Source organism: Cupressus sempervirens, chromosome 5, assembly GCF_028749045.1.
Source record: "Cupressus sempervirens isolate cs-2001-9-10 chromosome 5, ASM2874904v1, whole genome shotgun sequence".
Classification (NCBI taxonomy): domain Eukaryota; kingdom Viridiplantae; phylum Streptophyta; class Pinopsida; order Cupressales; family Cupressaceae; genus Cupressus; species Cupressus sempervirens.
The window spans coordinates 294,046,817-294,064,816 of record NC_143122.1 but is presented as its reverse complement, the minus strand read 5'-3'; the positions used below and the strand labels follow the sequence as shown (position 1 = coordinate 294,064,816).

General features: G+C 35.3%; 1 protein-coding gene across 3 annotated transcripts in view; it reads right to left on the bottom strand.

Moving 5' to 3' along the window:
• The window catches only part of LOC149555732 (alpha-mannosidase-like), a 241,173-nt gene that overhangs the window by 45,814 nt on the left and 177,359 nt on the right, over positions 1-18,000 (bottom strand). For all 3 annotated transcript variants that reach the window (XM_089829873.1, XM_089829872.1, XM_089829871.1), the window contains exon 20: positions 277-324. In XM_089829873.1, coding sequence (XP_089685999.1) covers positions 277-324 — 48 coding nt within the window. The remainder of the gene's footprint in view (positions 1-276; positions 325-18,000) is intronic.

Below are 18,000 nucleotides of genomic sequence, written 5' to 3'. Positions count from 1 at the left end.
TTTGATAGTGAAATGTCTTTTGCTTGATCATATAAACATACAACTTTTGGCCACCAAGAAAATAGGATATCTCTTTCGATGACTGTCTTAGTAGCATTTCTCTAGTAAATTTTTGAAAATGTACACATTGAGCTAGTATAAAATTCTACAGAAATCATTATAGTTTGGGAAAGAACCATATTGTGCAACAATATTAATTTTATCACACAATAAACTTCCCTAAAACATCCATGTGTCATTTAAAACACATGCTCTTATTAGTGAATTATGTCTTACAGTGAATTCCACTTCCGCAAGTTCCTTGTCCTTGTAAAGTCTGGTAACCTGCAAAACCTCAAGTCCAAGTCAATATTGATATAACCTTATATGTCTACATTTATCATAAAAAAATATCTGCATTGATGGCAATGACACTTTAGGAGAGAAGAATTGGCTAATTATCAAACAATAAAAGTCTTGCCATGAACTAAACAATGGATTTGAATATACAAAACTTTGAAAGTCAATTCTAGCATCATACAGATTATTTTGACAAAATATAGGACAAGAATCAAGTGATGAGAAATCTGTACTATGTGATTGATATGAGTTCCGCAAGATTGAAACTAGCTGCATGTAATCTATTCTTCAACTGGCTAATTTGAATGTATTCAATTTATAAACAATAATATTCTGATTATATTTCATGAATATAGTGAATGTAGTCATTCATGGCTTTTTTTCTAGATAAATAAAAATAAAAATTATTTGATGATTGGATAACATTAAGTTTAGAAATTTTGTTGTGATGTCCCCTTTCTGAAATAAAGTTTAATATAAAAACAATAATATTAAAAAAAAACAAAAAAACAAAATTAAAATAAACATATAATAATTATAAAATATTAAAAAAATACAAAATAATAAAATTATGTTAGTAATAAATAATACCATTGGAATAACAAGTCAACTAAGCATATAAGATTATAAACACTATGTAATGTTCCCAATTTTGTTGGAGTCAGAGTTTTAGGTATTAGCCTATTATTGTGATCCTCATAGGCTAATTATTGTTGATAGGGTATTCTATCGCAATGGCTTGGCTTGGGAGGGTTTTATCTTCTTCATATTTCAGTAAGCTATAGGTCGATCTTCGTTTGGCTCAGATCAAACTTCGTTTGGGCTTAGTTTTGTGTACTTACTATTTGTGGTAAGTTGGTGTTGATCGAGATGGACCATTTCTATTTTTGGAAAGTGCATTTGGTCACATGGAGAAATAATAGGTATGACTCTTATTTCAAACAACATATTTAAATGATGAGTATTTTGGGAGTTATTATATTTTTAGTGACCAAATTACTATTAATTATTAAATGGCTTATTATAAAGTTATAATTTAACTCAATAATTTCACTTAAGTTGAGAGTTGAGTTATTATTGGAAAGTGTCATTTATTAATTAGTTAAGCCAAGTCAAGTGAGAGAATCTAGAGGAATTTCTAATTAATGTTGTGTGGTGAAGCTTCTTGAGTGAAGTTACATTGTGGCAACAAAAGGGAAATTGGAGGTTATAAATACAAGCACATCTGTTGAGAAAAGCATGCTGAGATATTTATTTTCTTTTGTTGCCTTTATGGCCTTTTATGAGGTTCTGAATTTTGATGCCCTTACTTAGGTATAAGGGTTTGATGCTGAGAAGTGGTTTTTAATTCACAGTTGAGGTATTGTGAATTAGTTTCTGAGAATTGTTTTGAATCACTGCTGAAGTATAGTGATCTAATCATATTTTGGGATATTGGTTGAATCTTCTCTATTGTATTTTTTGTGGCCGAGGAGTGAGTGTTAGTTGGAATAATTCGGTGTCTTCTCTTACTGTATTGACTGTGGCTGAGAGGGAAATTCTATCTTGGACAGTTTGGTAATTTACATCTCTGATTTCTGGTCTTTTATGATTTGGATTTCTCAAGGCTGGACATTTGTGGTTTTGCTGGTGATAAAATCTTTATGTGATTGCAAGCAGGAATTGTCTGAAGCACAGTCAGTTAATGAATAAATTTAGAATTTGTTGTGAGCCATTTGTTGTTTCAGATTTAAATGTGCAAATTCACATTGCAAATTTATATACTAGTGCTTGATATCTATTTGATCAATGTATAAGGCTAAGGTCAACTGAATTTGTGAACAATTATTGCATTTTTCCGATATCATGTTTGGAATTTTAAATATCATACATTGAGTGATAATTGGGTTATCTGCCAAGTGTTTGTTGAAATGTCAAATGTATGTGGCATTGCCAGAAGCATAACAGAACATGGTTATTACACTATAATCACATCATAAATAGATGGTTTATATAACATTAACAAAGGAACCAACTCATGATTGACTACTTGGTTCTTCTCCAATGCACATATCCTCATCTGAGATTTTGACATGGAGCACATCCTTATCTATGGTAAAATGCACTACTACACATGGGATTCCCATAACATGGGTTCTATGAATCACACACAACAATCTCACCTCTGTTTACAATCAGGATCTTATGTCCCCCACATCTGCACACGAGGGCACTAGAGCAAGGTTTCCCATTTCTTGTGGGATGGCCATCCTACTACATATTACATTAAACTAAAACACTAAATAGATTGTCAGCATCATAATGCCTAAGTGACTTATTTGGACACACATCAAACATGGAAAGAGTAATTGCATGTGCACAGGTAAGATTGCAACGATCATAAAAATGAAACAAAGATCCCATCCTACATTAAGACATGTATATAATAGATTCGACTAGCACTGATCTAATACATAACTCATCCACCAGCTAGTATGGTAAGATTTTCCTAAAAGTAAAATCAGATTACATCTTTTATAATGCAGAGCCATTTAAAAAAGTAGTAATGACTTAACACAATGTTACCGAGGCACAAGTAAACGGATACAGTGATAGAACATGGGTCTGCCTAGAATGGATTGCAATATAGCAGTATTTGAAATAAAATTATCAACATAAATATTAATAGACATATCAGGAATATATGAAAAACATAAGACGCAACTTACTATAGACCTACTTCCACATCAATCAATTAATATGTCAATGCATCTTAACTAGTAATCTATTAGGATCATAGTTACAAGCCTTGGACTCAGTGAGCTGGGATTGAGCTCAAACTTAGACTCGATGTTCGAACTTGGCAAGGACATGGCAAGGACTTGACAAATTGGAAAAAAAACAGTTCAAAGATTTTTAGGATTTAAAGTTTTTTTCATACATCATGTAGTCAATTAACATCCAATATCTAGACTAATTGAGATAAATAGAAGCTTCTTTGCACACATACAACTTTGCATAGATTATAGAAGTATAAATATGAATTTCTAAAGCAAATTAGTTAAACCAAATAACATAGTAGAAATATATTGTCACTGTCAAATGTCTACAAAATTCATGGAATATGAAATCCATGGAATAAAAAATTCAAACCATATATCAAAATAAAAGATAGAGCATAGAAAACTACGGGCCATAGTAGTCTATGTCCTATGAGAATGCCTAAGATAGGTCATGGAAGACTCTAGAGCCATCCTCTCTCCATGTGTTTGAGGCTGAACATCAAGGACATGCTCATCCTCCTCATCGTCATCCTCATCCTCATAATCCTCATTATCAGATTTAGATCCCATTGTCCTCAATTTTGGCTTCACAAAATCGGGCCAAACTTACACAATTTTCTCATGGATTCATAGGTGCATCCTCTTTGTTTTAACACATGGATAAGGTGTCATGAAGTTTATTCATTATCCCTAAATTGAACTCTATGTAGCTCTATCTATGCATTCTTTTGAAGGTATTTGTTGAGTTAAATCCCCAGTTGTTTGATAGTATGGGTTTTTCTTGTCTAATTGCAAACGCTCGATTTTTGACAAACTATCATGTCTTTTCTTTGTTTTTCTTTGTATTGTAAACAGTTTTTAGTGTTATTTTTGCCTTAAGTTCATGAGGTAACTTAGGTCTAAATCAGAGTTGTCTAGCTCAAGTTATGAAGGAAAAGTGTGGGCTTTTTCAAGGCAACTGCATATCTTGATTTTAAAAAATCATATAAGTGGGCTTTTTATTCGCAATTGCATGATATAAAATTATATTTAGTTTTAAAGTGGGTTTTGACATCCATTTTAAAGTTTCTACTCATTCTCAATTGATTTGACCATAGTTTTATATGTTTTATGAAAATTAGGCTATTTCAAGTTTATTTTCATATTACTTTATTGAAAATTATAGATAAATATTAAATTTAATTACATGAGACACTTTAAATGCATTTAAGTGGGGTTTTTATTGTTCATTGCATATATCAACATGAAAATCATTATATAAAAACTCACTTCCAATAAAATATAAGTCCCAACATCATAAAAGTGGACTTTTTAAATACAATAATACATTTTCATGTGTATAGTGCATTTTTAATATGGCTTTGCATATTGAAAATCTTAATAAACTGACTTAAGTGGAGATTTTGAATCCATTTACACATGTAAGTTCATTTTTACTGTTTTAATGCAATTAAGTAGAGTTTTTCAAACCTATTACATATGCATTTTTAAAATTGTCATTTAAGTGGACTTTTGAAATCAATTTACATATTATTATAACATGTAAATATATGTTTTAAGTAAGCTTTCACTTAAGTAAACCAAAAGTGGGGTTTTTTTTACCCAATTGATGTGTATTTGATAAAGAAAAACTCATTTCTATAAAAGTGTGAACTAAAAGTGGTGAATCTTGATCTCATTACATGTGTGTCTAATGTCAAAAAGAACATGTATATGCATGGAAACCCATTTTTTCACTTAAAGGTCAAGAGTGGTGATTTTTCTTGCAATAACATGTAATTTTTAAAATGTTTTTGATTTCAAGAAATGTGTCCAAGAATAAGTGGCAAATTCGGACCCAATTGCATATCATTTAAACATTCATGGCTTAGTGTGTTAAAAGTCTAGATGGTGAATTTCTAAGAGTTTGACATATAAATGCATCCCAAAAATGCATTTAAAGCACTGTTTTTGAACAAAAGGGCAAAGTGACAATTTTATGAGCTATTGCATGTCTTTTATCCAAAACCGGCGAATCAGATCCAAAATTTTTGCCCATGAATTGGCACGAAAAATTGGGCAACTTGAAAACATAACAAAATAACTCTTTTAATGATTTTTTTTAACATTTCTCTAATCCTAAAAGGCCTTCTATTTGTTGAGTATGACAACAAGAGAGGAAAAGTAAGAGATAGACCTGAGCTAGTGCTAGAGCTAGAGCAAATAGACTTGTATTCTCATTTTGTTTATAGATAGACATACATTTTACAGATCTTCATCTTACATACATTTATGATTTGATGTCATTGGTTTTAAGGATTTTCATCTTACATACATTTATGATTTGGCAACATTTATAATTCTATATATCTATGTCACAAAATCCCATGTTTTCTATTTCCTTCAACTACAAATTACAATTTACATTTTACGTATGTGATGGATTTATCATTTATTTTCTTTGTTTATGTATGTTAACTTCTATTTGATGATGTTAAGTGTTTTTAAGTTATATTCAATAAGGGGTGCATGAAATAAGTTTTAAATCATGAAAATCTCTAAATTTCAAGGGTTTTTTCACTTTGCCAATTTATAGCCAATTTGTAGCAAATTCCAATCTGATTCACGAGTCAAGTCATCCTTGCTGATTCAAAGCCGATTCCAAGTTTTGGTTCTTTGCTTTAATCACATGCGTTTGACTCCAAGAAGTGTGTTCAAGGGCAGCGAGTTCATTTTTGAAGCAAATACATATGTATTTGCATATCAAAACTCCACTGAAGGCAGCATTTTTCCTAATTTCTGCTAAACGACAATTTTTGGAGTGATTGCATGTTATTTGTACATGTGTTTGAGAAAAAACAGCCCATCAAGGGCACGTTTGTGGCCAAAAACAGTTCATTTTTAAATATTCTTGGCATTTAATCCTTCCAACGAAGCTTTCTAGGGTATGTATTTTAATTTCTAGCTTGTTTCACATCATTTCAAAGCTAAGAATGATGCCTTAGACATCATTTTATATTGCATTTACATAAGGCATTGATTTAGTCAATGGCTGCTGCATTTTATATCACTAGCCTTCTACACTTGTCTAAATTTGAACCTTAAAGGTCTTCAAGCAATCATAAGATTACAAGGAAAATTAGGAAGTCGTAATATTGCATGGATTTAGCTTCATGGTTTATGAACACAAATGGTTTTGAGGGAAGATGTCCATTAACAAACATAGATATTCCTCGGCTATGCAGAGAGAACTTTCCCTAAAGAATTAGTTCTTCCCCACATATAGAAAATTTGTGTTGAAGCTCTAATGATCTTCTCACAATTTGGTTCTTCTCATGGTTCAGATGGTCTTCTTGAATTTAGATTCAATCCTGGGCCTACTGAGAGTATTTGAAATCAGGTTCCTAAATCCCGATTACTAGTACAAGTGTTTAAACTTTCCGAAGTACACTTGTAATTGTATATCAAACCCCCAGTCACAAAAATGTATGAAACAAAAATTACCACATGATAAAGCCTGCAAGGATGCAACAGAAATGAAGGAAAGATAGAATGCTTTCAAGATTGAAATGACATTGAAAAGATGTTTTTCCAGTACAACATTAGGATGGAGAACAACCAAGAATTTAGGTTCCTATTCCAATTTGTGATGCGTTCACCAAACTTGAACTTCAATCACAAAAGATCATGCAGTATCATAACAACAAACAAAGGATGATGTAATGGGGCTCGAGTCTTGTTAGGCACTTAAGTTTATTTTTTGTCATGCATTTTGTAACTTTGTTATTGACAAATTACACATAATGTTTAAAAAAATGTAATTGCATGTGATAATATCATGTGCAAATTTGTAACATGTAATCACTTGCAAATGCATTAAGAGTTGCAATGTTGAATAAGTCAAATTTAGTTATGGAATAAGTCAAGGTTTGTTGGGTTTATCCCACCTTTCTCTCTCAACATCTCACCTATAAATAAAGAAGGGTACTCATTGTAATTTCACCTTTTGGTAATAAAAGAAAACTCTGTTAGTTTGTATATACAATCTAAGACTTTGACTCAAGTGTAGATTAAATTGCTTTCAATAAAAGAGGCAGGTTGTTTTAAGACTTTGTGCCAATTCAAACTGTGATGTGATGACATTTTCTTGAATTGATTGCAAGTCTTGTAATATTGTTCAAAAGGGATTTGAACAATTTGAGCTGCTTATTGTGTTCAAAGTTATAATTTGGTTTCAAGTCTAGTCTTGCAAACTTTAAGTTGCTTATCAAGTTTGAACCTATTGCAAGATATGCAAATAAGGAAGTAACTTGTAGAGTTGGTGTTGCTTTTACTTTCTTAGTTCATGCAAACAGGATGAATCATGTTGGAGACTTTGAGTTGTACGTGCACTTCATTCTAAATCTCAAAATCTTGTAAGGACCATGGAAAGACTTTGAGCATTCATGAGTTTCTTGGTTACTTAAAAATCCTAGTATGCTGAAGATTATTCTTGTTGGGTGGATATTTTGCAACCGACAATTTTGGGTAAAAATCTAGTTGCAAATAAGGTGACCAGACACAATGTGTGAGACAGAGTCTCTCCTACTTTAAAGGGAAGGCTCCCCCTTCTCACCATTCCTTGGATCAACTCAAAGCAAGCAAGAAGTTGAAAGATTTTATAAAATGGGTGTTACCAATATCCTTTCTTCTTATCTTTCAAGAAAGAATCCACTTACTCATAGAGCGAGTAATGGGCAAGGTGAATCTCTAACTACACTTCTATCAAGAGCTGGAAACAATGATATCGATAAACCTTCACTAACTCAAAGGCTAGCTGAAAATGTACCAATTTGGCTCTAAGTCCAGTCGTACTTCTATACGAAAAACTTTTACAGTTAGGGCACAGAGATTCCTAAAAATAAGAAAAACTTAACTATTTTGCGAATTAAGAATAAAAATATAAGCTATAGACAAAGCTTCTAGCTATACACTTCCACAATTGCTCATGGTCAAAGCTCTGGCTCCACTTGCTTCTTAACTCTTTTCTATTCAATTCACAAGATATAATTACCAAAAACACAAGATAACATAAATCAAAGATAACTTAAATGAATTATAGACAAAGCTTATAACTCATGCAAGTAACAATCTCACTTAATCAAAGTCTCAAATGCTCCTTTGTATTCACTTTCTCTCAAAATAGTGCTTACATAAACAAAGTTCTGCTAGCACAATTTCTCCAGAGCCCTCTTGCATAAAGATAATGATGATTTTACAATGAGGGGGCACTCCTTTATATAGGCACGAGTTGACAAAAAGGTGGAGGAAAAACTGGGAGCAATTCAACCAAGTTTGACCTAGTCTAACTACATGAGAAAATAAATAGTTACATGCAACTGCATATTCAACTCGCATTACATCCTTTTACATACATGTAATTTGCATTACATGTAATTACACTTTTTCATGTAATGCATCCTTTATGACTACTAACATGAAATAAAAATAAAAACAACAATCTTAAAGATTGTTTCTCGGTGCCTTGAATTTGACAATGATGTCTCACATTGTGGAAAGATCAGCAATTTCCATGGCCTTTGATATGGCTTCTACTCTCACTGCATTTGCATATGCTGATTGCATAAATTTGGAATTTGCTACTATAGTATCTAACAAGTGTTTTGTCAAGGATTTATACAAGACAAACTTCTTCATCCTGTGTGAACCAAAGTTTTCAGAATCTACATCAGCATTGATTTTAATTGTATATTTTGAGTTTACTCTCTCTCTACTGCAATAAGATTATCAGAGTCATCAGTAACACGGCATCCTATCTGATCCAAATCAGAAGAAACACTTGTTTCAACTGCTTGACAATCTCCAAAGGCCACCTGCAACTTTGTGATCAGCTTCCTCAATGTCCCCTCTTTGTAACCAATGAATCCTTTAAATCTCTAAAACATTTCACATGACAAAGGAATGTCACATGAAACCAAGGCATCCAAATTGAATTTCACAATTTCATCCCAATCACCAAGGATTTCCTTCAAGCTATCTGCTTCTTGAGTTAAAGAAGAGATTAAATTTTGTTCCATTTCATTCATCTCTTTGATGCGCCTAAGGACTATAAATGTCTCTGCGATGGCTCAAACTCCTTCAAAAATGATTTCCTGTATCTAAGACTTGGCGGCTTCAACCAACTTTCTCTCTTTAGAGATTTAAGACATAACAACAACACTCTGAGAAGATTGTTTTCGAATGATTTTGTTCAGATGAGAGACCTCCTGTTTCAATTGATTTTTCTTTCCCCAAAGCTCATGATTGCTCTTTAATACATTAGCTAATGCATCTTGAGCATTTTGCAAACAACTCAAACGTGATTGCTTTCCGATTTCAACTTTAGTAAACTTGTAGTTAGAACGAGTAAGTTCCTCAACAGGTTTGTCTACTAGGGGCTCACCAACTTCAACAAATTTAGTTTTATCAGAATCAACCAAAACCCTGAAAACAATCTTATCTTTCAAAGATTTGGATTTGATCTTCTTAACAGGAAGATTGTCCAAAGGAACAACCATTGTTCTCCTCTTCATTATTTTGTTGAACCATGCAGGTAGGCTAAAACCTTCATTAGTAGAAGCAGTTACAATGAAGACCATTGGCATTGATCTTGATTGTATTTTCATTGTAAAAGAACAGGATTCAATTTGCACAGCTGAAGGCATAGGAACATGTTGAGAAGACTCCGTCATGAAAAGCTCAAACCCTATTCAAGATGTATCAAGTTGGGAAACTTGACCACTGATAAGAGTTGGAAAATCCTCAAACACATTTGCTAAATGTTCATATTGTTCATTTGTAGGGATGTGAAGAGTAACAGAGGAAATAGGAAGAGCCATGGTATTAACCTTCAAGGCTGAAATGGAAGGAGTGAAAACAGTGGAGAATGAATCCACATTGTCATTTACTTCATGTAGAAAAGGCTCTTCATGTATAGAAGATGTACAAGCTTGTGCAGGCTTTAGAGGAGATATGGTCATGATTTCCCCTTCTTCATTTGAATCTCCTTTATCAAATTCTATTTCCAATTCCTCTTCTGATTCTTGAATTGTTTCAGGAATTTGAGATGAATTAGCTCCTTTTCTGCCCTTCAATTTGAATTTGAGGGAACCCTTAGCATCAGAAGATGAGGCACCATCTTTCCCTATGGTTTCCTGCCAAGAGGATCAAAACTTCCATAATCCAAGCCCATCTTAGGATTTAGTCTTTTAAGGCCTTTACTTTTCAACCATTTATTGATGTTTACCAAGATGGATTGAAATTTATCCATGATAAACCTACCTTCCTTTTTTTGCCACTGAATAGGAAAAGGGCACTTCTTATCAAAGTTAGCTTGATAAAACTCTGGATCAAGGATGTTGCCATCATCTTCAACTTGAAAATCTAAAGGGATTACCAACATGTTAATATCAATTATCTATTATAGGGTTAATCTGCATTAGTCCATCCTCATGATGTCAAGTTCTGTCTTCATATCAATCCAGATGTACTCGATGCGATGAACATGAGTATAAGCTCTTTTCATTTGAGAGTTCATCTCTTGGTAGTCAAAATCAAATTTAGCCTTGAACTTCTTCAAGGTGATCAACCGCAACTCTGCTTCCATGTTCTTTTCTTTAGGCACAAAAATGATCGAATAATTGCCAATAGCCAAAGGTTTAGCTATGTTAATGTCAAAACTAGGCCTATGCATAGCATGCTGATCACTCTGCACATCCATGAGCTGTCTAGCTAGCTCCATCAAAATAATTTGATCTGTAGCATACCTAGGTAAGGTATACAGCTTGCCTTTGAAATATCCAACTATTAGGCATGTGAAAGTGGGAAATGGGATGAAAATACAGCCGTATTGGTTCACCTTCTCCCATGTTGTATCAAATTCTCTTTTGACAGATAAATGTTTATTGAACAAGCACCAAAAATGCCCAAAGAAGGCATCTTGGACTCTTCTATAATGAAATTTACTATTTGCCAAAGTGATTTAGTTATAGTAATCCCAAACAGGAATTTGAAGACGATCTCTTTTGGTAGAAAGACCAGAGAAAGATCCCATAGCAGCAGCAATGTAAACAAGGTAGGAATTCATGTAGAAGGCTACTGAAGTTCCCACATTGCCTATTTGCTGGAAAAGTGTAGTGTTGATGAGCTCTCCCCAAAAGATGTGTTCTTTATTCTCCATAATTTGAAATATGAACTTATACATCCATGGCTCGAAATCAGTAGAATCTTTAAGGCCACAAATTCTGCTAAGGATGATGAGAGTCTTATATTCATGCTTCAAGTTACACTGATGAACGGTCTTTGGCCATTTAGAAAAGTTGCTTCTCTTATTGTCTAACTAATAAAGGTTGACATACTTCTGATAATCACCTTTTTGCTCATTCCAGCATGCCAAAGATGATTCTTTGGTCAAATTTGCACATTCTGCTTTATGTGGAACCTTGAAGATTTGTTCAATGACCTCAGGATCAAGGCTAATGATAACCTTGTCAGCAGCGTCTTTGATAGTCTTTGTCTTTGGAGTAACGCCGTGCACATCCAAGAATGAAGTCAAGTTCTATGGCTGCCATAGGAAATTGTGGACACTAGGTGAATGTTGCTTCTCTTGATACGCTTCATTTCTTGACTAGTTGGAGCTTCAACTCTCTGTACAAAATGAGCCATGTCCACATGACCAATCTTTGTGTCCATCACGTTATCTAGAATAGATATGACTGATGAAGGAGCTACATGAGCCAATTCTTTATTATATTGATATTTGATTTTGCCTTTGGATTTTGACGGTGAGGACATTTCTTGTGCTTGTACCACGACACAAAAATCTCAAAACATAAATACATCATCAGATGGAATTGCCATACAAGTTGATTTGTGATCAACAAAGATTTGGAAACAAATTGGAGACTTGGAAGATTGAACGAAATGATCTCGGAAAAATCATATGCATATGCAATGGATGGAAATGAAATGAATAGAATGCAGAATGAAGTCTTATGAAAGTGAAAATATGGAAGATGGAATGAAACATAATAAAATGAGAATGTGTGATTGTAGAACGCATAAGAATGCGTGCAAATGAAAATTGCTGATTTCAAAAGTGACATAGTGTTTTCAAGGCGTTATTGCATAAAAAATGAGTACATGTAAGTGCAACATGTAACAGGAGATGAAAGGTGAGATGAGATGCGAATGCGGATGGAGGATGCACTTCACATGTAAGTGCGAATAGAGGGTGAGATGGAAAGCATGGAAAGAAGCGAAAATATGTATTAGCTTATGGAAGCGCAAATGCATTTGGAGGGATGGAAATGGAAAATGGAAGAGGGATAATGAGTTTTAAAGTCACTTTTGGTGAAAAGGGGAAGTCAAAGTACATGGGAGATGAAAATGATATCTTTTTTACTTTTCAAAAAGTGACTTTTAATCAAAATCGAACCTTTTGAATGTAATTACACATAAGAAATTTTGTGTAATCGTGTCGTGTGAATCGATACAAAAAGTGAGATGAGTGAAAATGGAAGTAGGAAATAAGATTACATGCATGTGCGGATGGCGAATGAAATGGAAAACATGTAATTACATCTGTTGAGTGAGAGATGAGGTGTTGTGACATAGAAACGAAATGTGGAACGTGATAATGCTTTCACATGAAATGAAGCAAGAACAAGTTCTTGGGAAAGAACTTGCAATTTCTCCAAGTGGAGGAAACCGACAAGTAAGCACAAAGTAGAAAATATAAAAGAAAAACAGGTAGATTTGGAAAGTGACTCAAACATGCCAATATGCAATACACTTCAACACTCAAATATGAAATTGAGACTTGAGGAAGAACCAAAAACATGAAAAAGAACAAAAACTTCATTTTTAAAAGAAAAATGCACTTTCCATGGCAAAGATTTCAACACGTGGCAATCATCAAGCAATTACATGCATAAAATGTAATGGCCCTTGCAATAGGCCACTAATAACCACTAATACTGAACTGTGACATTTTGTCAAACACTTGACATGCAAACTAAATACATTGCTGAAAGTAAAATACTGAATAAAGGAAATTGTTGTACAGCAAATCTACTCAAATAACTGATGTAAAATAGTGCCAATATATTCATTCAAAGATAACCAAATGCTTTTACATATGATATGCAATTTTTCAACTCAAAGCATTACATCATGGCACATTACAAACAAACCCTTACTGGCTGAATGCAACTGAGAATTTCTTGCAACTACACACTGAAATGAAAGAACCTGGATTGAGCAAATGTTGAAGACTGAATGCTGAAGACGAAATGATAAAAATGCAACTCCAACTTGCCCTCAAACTTGCTGACCGTATGACCTGTAGGTACAACTGTACATGTATGGACTAGTACGACACCTGGCAAAAATAAATGCTGGGCTGAAAGGTGCCGAAAATGGTGTAGAAATAATCGCCAAGCTCCAAAGAAAATTCTCCTAGAAAATAAAAATCAAACTCCCAGCCAACAGTGAGATATGAGCAAAAATGTATGTCCAGGCTGAAAATCGAACCCTGTTGGAAATATCCAAATAAGCCCAACTTGAAGTAGCTGAATACCACTTCCAAAGTGCAACCCTTCAAAGGATATTTCACCTCCTCAGTTATGCAAATCCTCAGGAGACTCCATTCCTAATGATTATATGACAATCTGTAGACCAAGATGGCACCACAAATGCTCAAAGAGAAAAGTAGTGTAAACTCAAGTCATAGTATGTCCAAATGAGAGGCCAAGCACTCTATTTATTCACTTTTCTAAGAAGCCTCTAAGAACTTCTAGAAGTGTGCATAAAATATTCTTATGAAATCCCTTTATAATGCACTTATATTAAAAGTAACTTTATAAAAAAAGAAGTGCAACTCAACTCAAAATTATAATATTTTGGCTCCGCATAACACATAAAAATAAAAATATGATAAACCCCATCTCTCCAAGAGCAAATAAGACCATCCAATCCCCAAATAATCATCAGAATGACTCTCTCGCCAAAACCATTTGCCAACGAGAGTCCATGATAGGCAAATTCAAGCAAAATAACATGTCACTAAAAAGGGGACATGACAGTCCGCCCCTCTTGAAATTGCTTGCCCTCAAGCAATCTCAAAGTTGGATGTTGCAAAATATCTTCTCCCTCCCATGTGGCATCTTCCTCAGGTAAATCTCTCCACTTCACCAAGTATTCTCTAATAGTCCTACTGCGAAGTTGTCTCTCTCTGCTGTCAATGATGTACTCAAGAACAATAACCAATTTCCCTTCATCATCCAATGGAGGAAGAACTACTGAAGCCACAACATGCTGACCCAATGCCTTCTTGAGCCGTGACACATGGAAAACATTGTGCACCCTGCTGTCTGTTGGAAGCTCAAACTCATAAGCCATCTCACCAATCCGCCTGATAATCCTGAAAGGGCCATAATATCTAGGCTTAAGCTTCTCTGACCCCCTCTTCCTGAGAGTAGACTATCAGTAAGGCTACAGCATGAGGTAAACCATGTCACCAACCTCAAAACTCCTCTCTGTCCTCTTTTGATCTGCATACTGTTTATGTTGATTTTATGCTCTAGCAATATTATCCCTGAAAGCATCAACAATGTCCTTGCTCTCCTGAAGCAAATCCCTAGCACAAGGAGCTCTAACATCACTCATAAGCAAATCAACAAAGCTCGGTGCATTATAGCCATATAGTGCTCTGAAAGGAGTCATCTGAATAGACATGTGATAGGTAGTATTATAGCAATACTCACATAAATAAATCCATTTAACCCATGCTTTTTGCTGACCAACCACGTAGTTCCTCAAATATCCCTCCACCCACTTATTTACTATCTCTGTCTGCCCATTAATCTGTGGGTGGTAACCGGTGCTATGTAATGTCCCCTTTTTGACAGGCACCAGCTAGTTATTTTATTTTAGCCTTTATTTTCCCCGGAGGCTAAAAAGGAAGAAATAAAGGGGAAAAGATATATTAAAATAATTACTTATAAGGTTACTAAACAATAAATTATTAAAAAGTAACTTTGTATTTAATTGATTTAATATTAAAGTGACTAACATAATAAAATATCAAAAAGTCATGTAAAAGAATAAAGTGTTGGATTCCTCTAGAAGCTTCTTGGAGTTGCTTGTGAAATCTTTATAAGGAGCTTTCGGGGGGTCATTTTACACATCTTGAGTTGCATATTCATCTATTGTGCTAAGAGCCTTAGTGCTTGCATACTTGCCTGAGGGTTTGAAGACTCTAAGGTGCCAATTTCAGTTGTGAGATATCAACCCTAGTTGGGAGTGGAGGAATTGGTATTCAGCCATGTCACTAGTAGACTTTCGTGGTCTTAAATTGAGAAATAGACCAAGAAACAATCAATGGGGAGTGCAAAATCAAGACTTGCAGCGTAAGGTGGGAAAATTAACCTTACCATCATTTGATGGAAGTAACAAAGGTACAGCTAGAGCTTGGGTTCAGAAGCTTGACACATATTTGCAACTCAATCCTATGTTGGAAACAGAGGCTATCCAGTACGCCACACTCCATTTGGAAGGTGAAGCACATGAATGGTGGTACCATGGACTTGTCACCTTGGGGCATGCCAACATTAATTCATATTTCGAATTCACCCAGAAGCTCATTGACAGGTTTGATTGTAAGGATCCTGAACTCCACTTTAGGGAGTTAGCACAACTCAGGCAAACTAATTCAGTGGATGCTTACATCACAGAGTTCCAACGGTTGGCAGTTATGGTGATAGATATTTCAGAACAGCGGTTGGTTATGCTCTTCATTGAGGGATTGATAGAGCCTCTTCATGGTTGGTTTAAGGCCTTCAAACCAGATTCTCTCCAGGATGCTATTATGAAGACTAGAGACATGGAATATTCTACATCTAGCATTAGGGCTCCTAGCAAGCGTTTCACATCCCATAAGGATAAGGGGAAGAACCCATTCCAGAAAAAAAGTATTAAGGAGAACTTTGATGAAGCCTATGGATAGGAGTGTCGGCTTAAGGGGATTTGCTATCATTGCAAGGAGAAATGGTCTAGTGGACACCGTTGCCTAGGGAAAGGAAAGGCTCAATTAATTGAGGTGATATCAAATGATGAGAGCAGTTCTAAGGAAGAGGAACCTCAAAGGGAAGACAATAACGGTTCAGATGGGGAAAATCATGATGAGATCATTGCTTCTATCTTCAGTGCTCCTAAGTTCAACTCTTTCAAAGCTCGTGGGGTCCTACAAGGTCATCAGATAGCAGTATTGATTTACAATGGAGCTACTCATAACTTCATCGATGCATCATTGGTGAACAAGTGACAAATTCCTCTAGAGGATTTTGAGGGATTCAGTGTGATGGTGGCTGATGGGCATAAGATAGTTTGTACTTAGTGGATTCCACAATTGTCTATTATGATGGGTAACCACACAGTTACAGATGATTTCTATGTGGTTGACTTGGGTGATATCCATGCCATACTTGGGGTCCAATGGTTGCAGTCATTAGGGAAGTACTCACAGAACTTCCAAACCATGGAACTCAAGTTCAGAGATGTTGATGGGCGTAGAGTGGTGCTTAGAGGTATGGCATCTAAAGCACCTAAAATTGTTCCAACTAGATGTATGGAGAGTATTTTCAGGCATGATGACATAGTTTGGGCAGCAGAGTGTGTGATCACTCCTAAGGAATCTACAGATTCAGGACAACCAGTCCACATTGACATCAAGGAGCTATTGGGCAAACATGACAAGGTTTTTGGTGAGATACCCATAGGGAGGCCACCAGACAGAGGCTTCGAGCATACTATAGAGTTGGAAGAAGGGGCCAAGCCAGTGATTACTACCCGTTATCGCCATCCTAAGAAATTTAAGGATGAGATCGAGAAAGCAATCAAGGAATTGCTTGATATGGGACACATTCGTCCTAGCTCCAGCCCTTTCGCTTCTTCAGTGCTCTTGGTGAAGAAGAAAGATGGGACCATGAGAATGTGTATAGATTATCGAGCCCTCAATAAGAAAACAATCAAGAACAGGTACCCGATACCCAGGATCGATGAGTTATTGGATAAGTTACATGGGGCAGTATATTTTTTAAAGATTGATCTTTGATCGAGTTACCATCAAATTAGAGTGAGGGAACAAGATGTGCACAAGACTGCTTTTCGATGCCACTATGGGCATTATGAGTTCTTGGTGATGCCATTTGGATTAACTAACGCACCTACCACATTCTAGTCTTTTATGAATCATATCTCCAACGAACAATTGTGTAAGTTCCTCTTGGTATTCTTTGATGATTTACTCATATACAGTAAAACTTGGGAAGAACACTTGCAACAGCTTGATGAGATCCTTACCATCATGGAGTAGTCCTTGTACGCTAAGGCTTCGAAATGTGAGTTCGGCCTTAGAGAGATTCTTTATTTGGGACACATGATCAGTGCAGAGGGTGTTCCAAGTGCACCAAGAGAAAATACAGGCTATTCTAGATTGGCCCACACCACGGTCACTTACAGTGCTACGGGGCTTCCTCGGACTGTGCAGTTACTACAGGTGTTTTGTTAAGGGGTTCTCACAGTTGGGGGCACCTTTGATAGATTTGACCAAAAAGGGTGCATTTTGTTGGACAGCAAAGGCACAGCGAGCTTTTGATAAGCTCAAGGAGGTGATGAGCAGTTGTCCAATGTTGGCACTTCCTGATTTCGCATAGCCTTTCATTCTAGAGTGTGATGCTTCAGGGGAAGGTATTGGTGCAGTATTGATGTAGAATCGACACCCTATCGCCTTTGAGAGCCGTAAGTTGAGGGGAGCTAAGAGACTATGCTCCATCTATGATAAGGAGATGCTTTCCATTATGCATGCCTTGGCGAAGTTCAG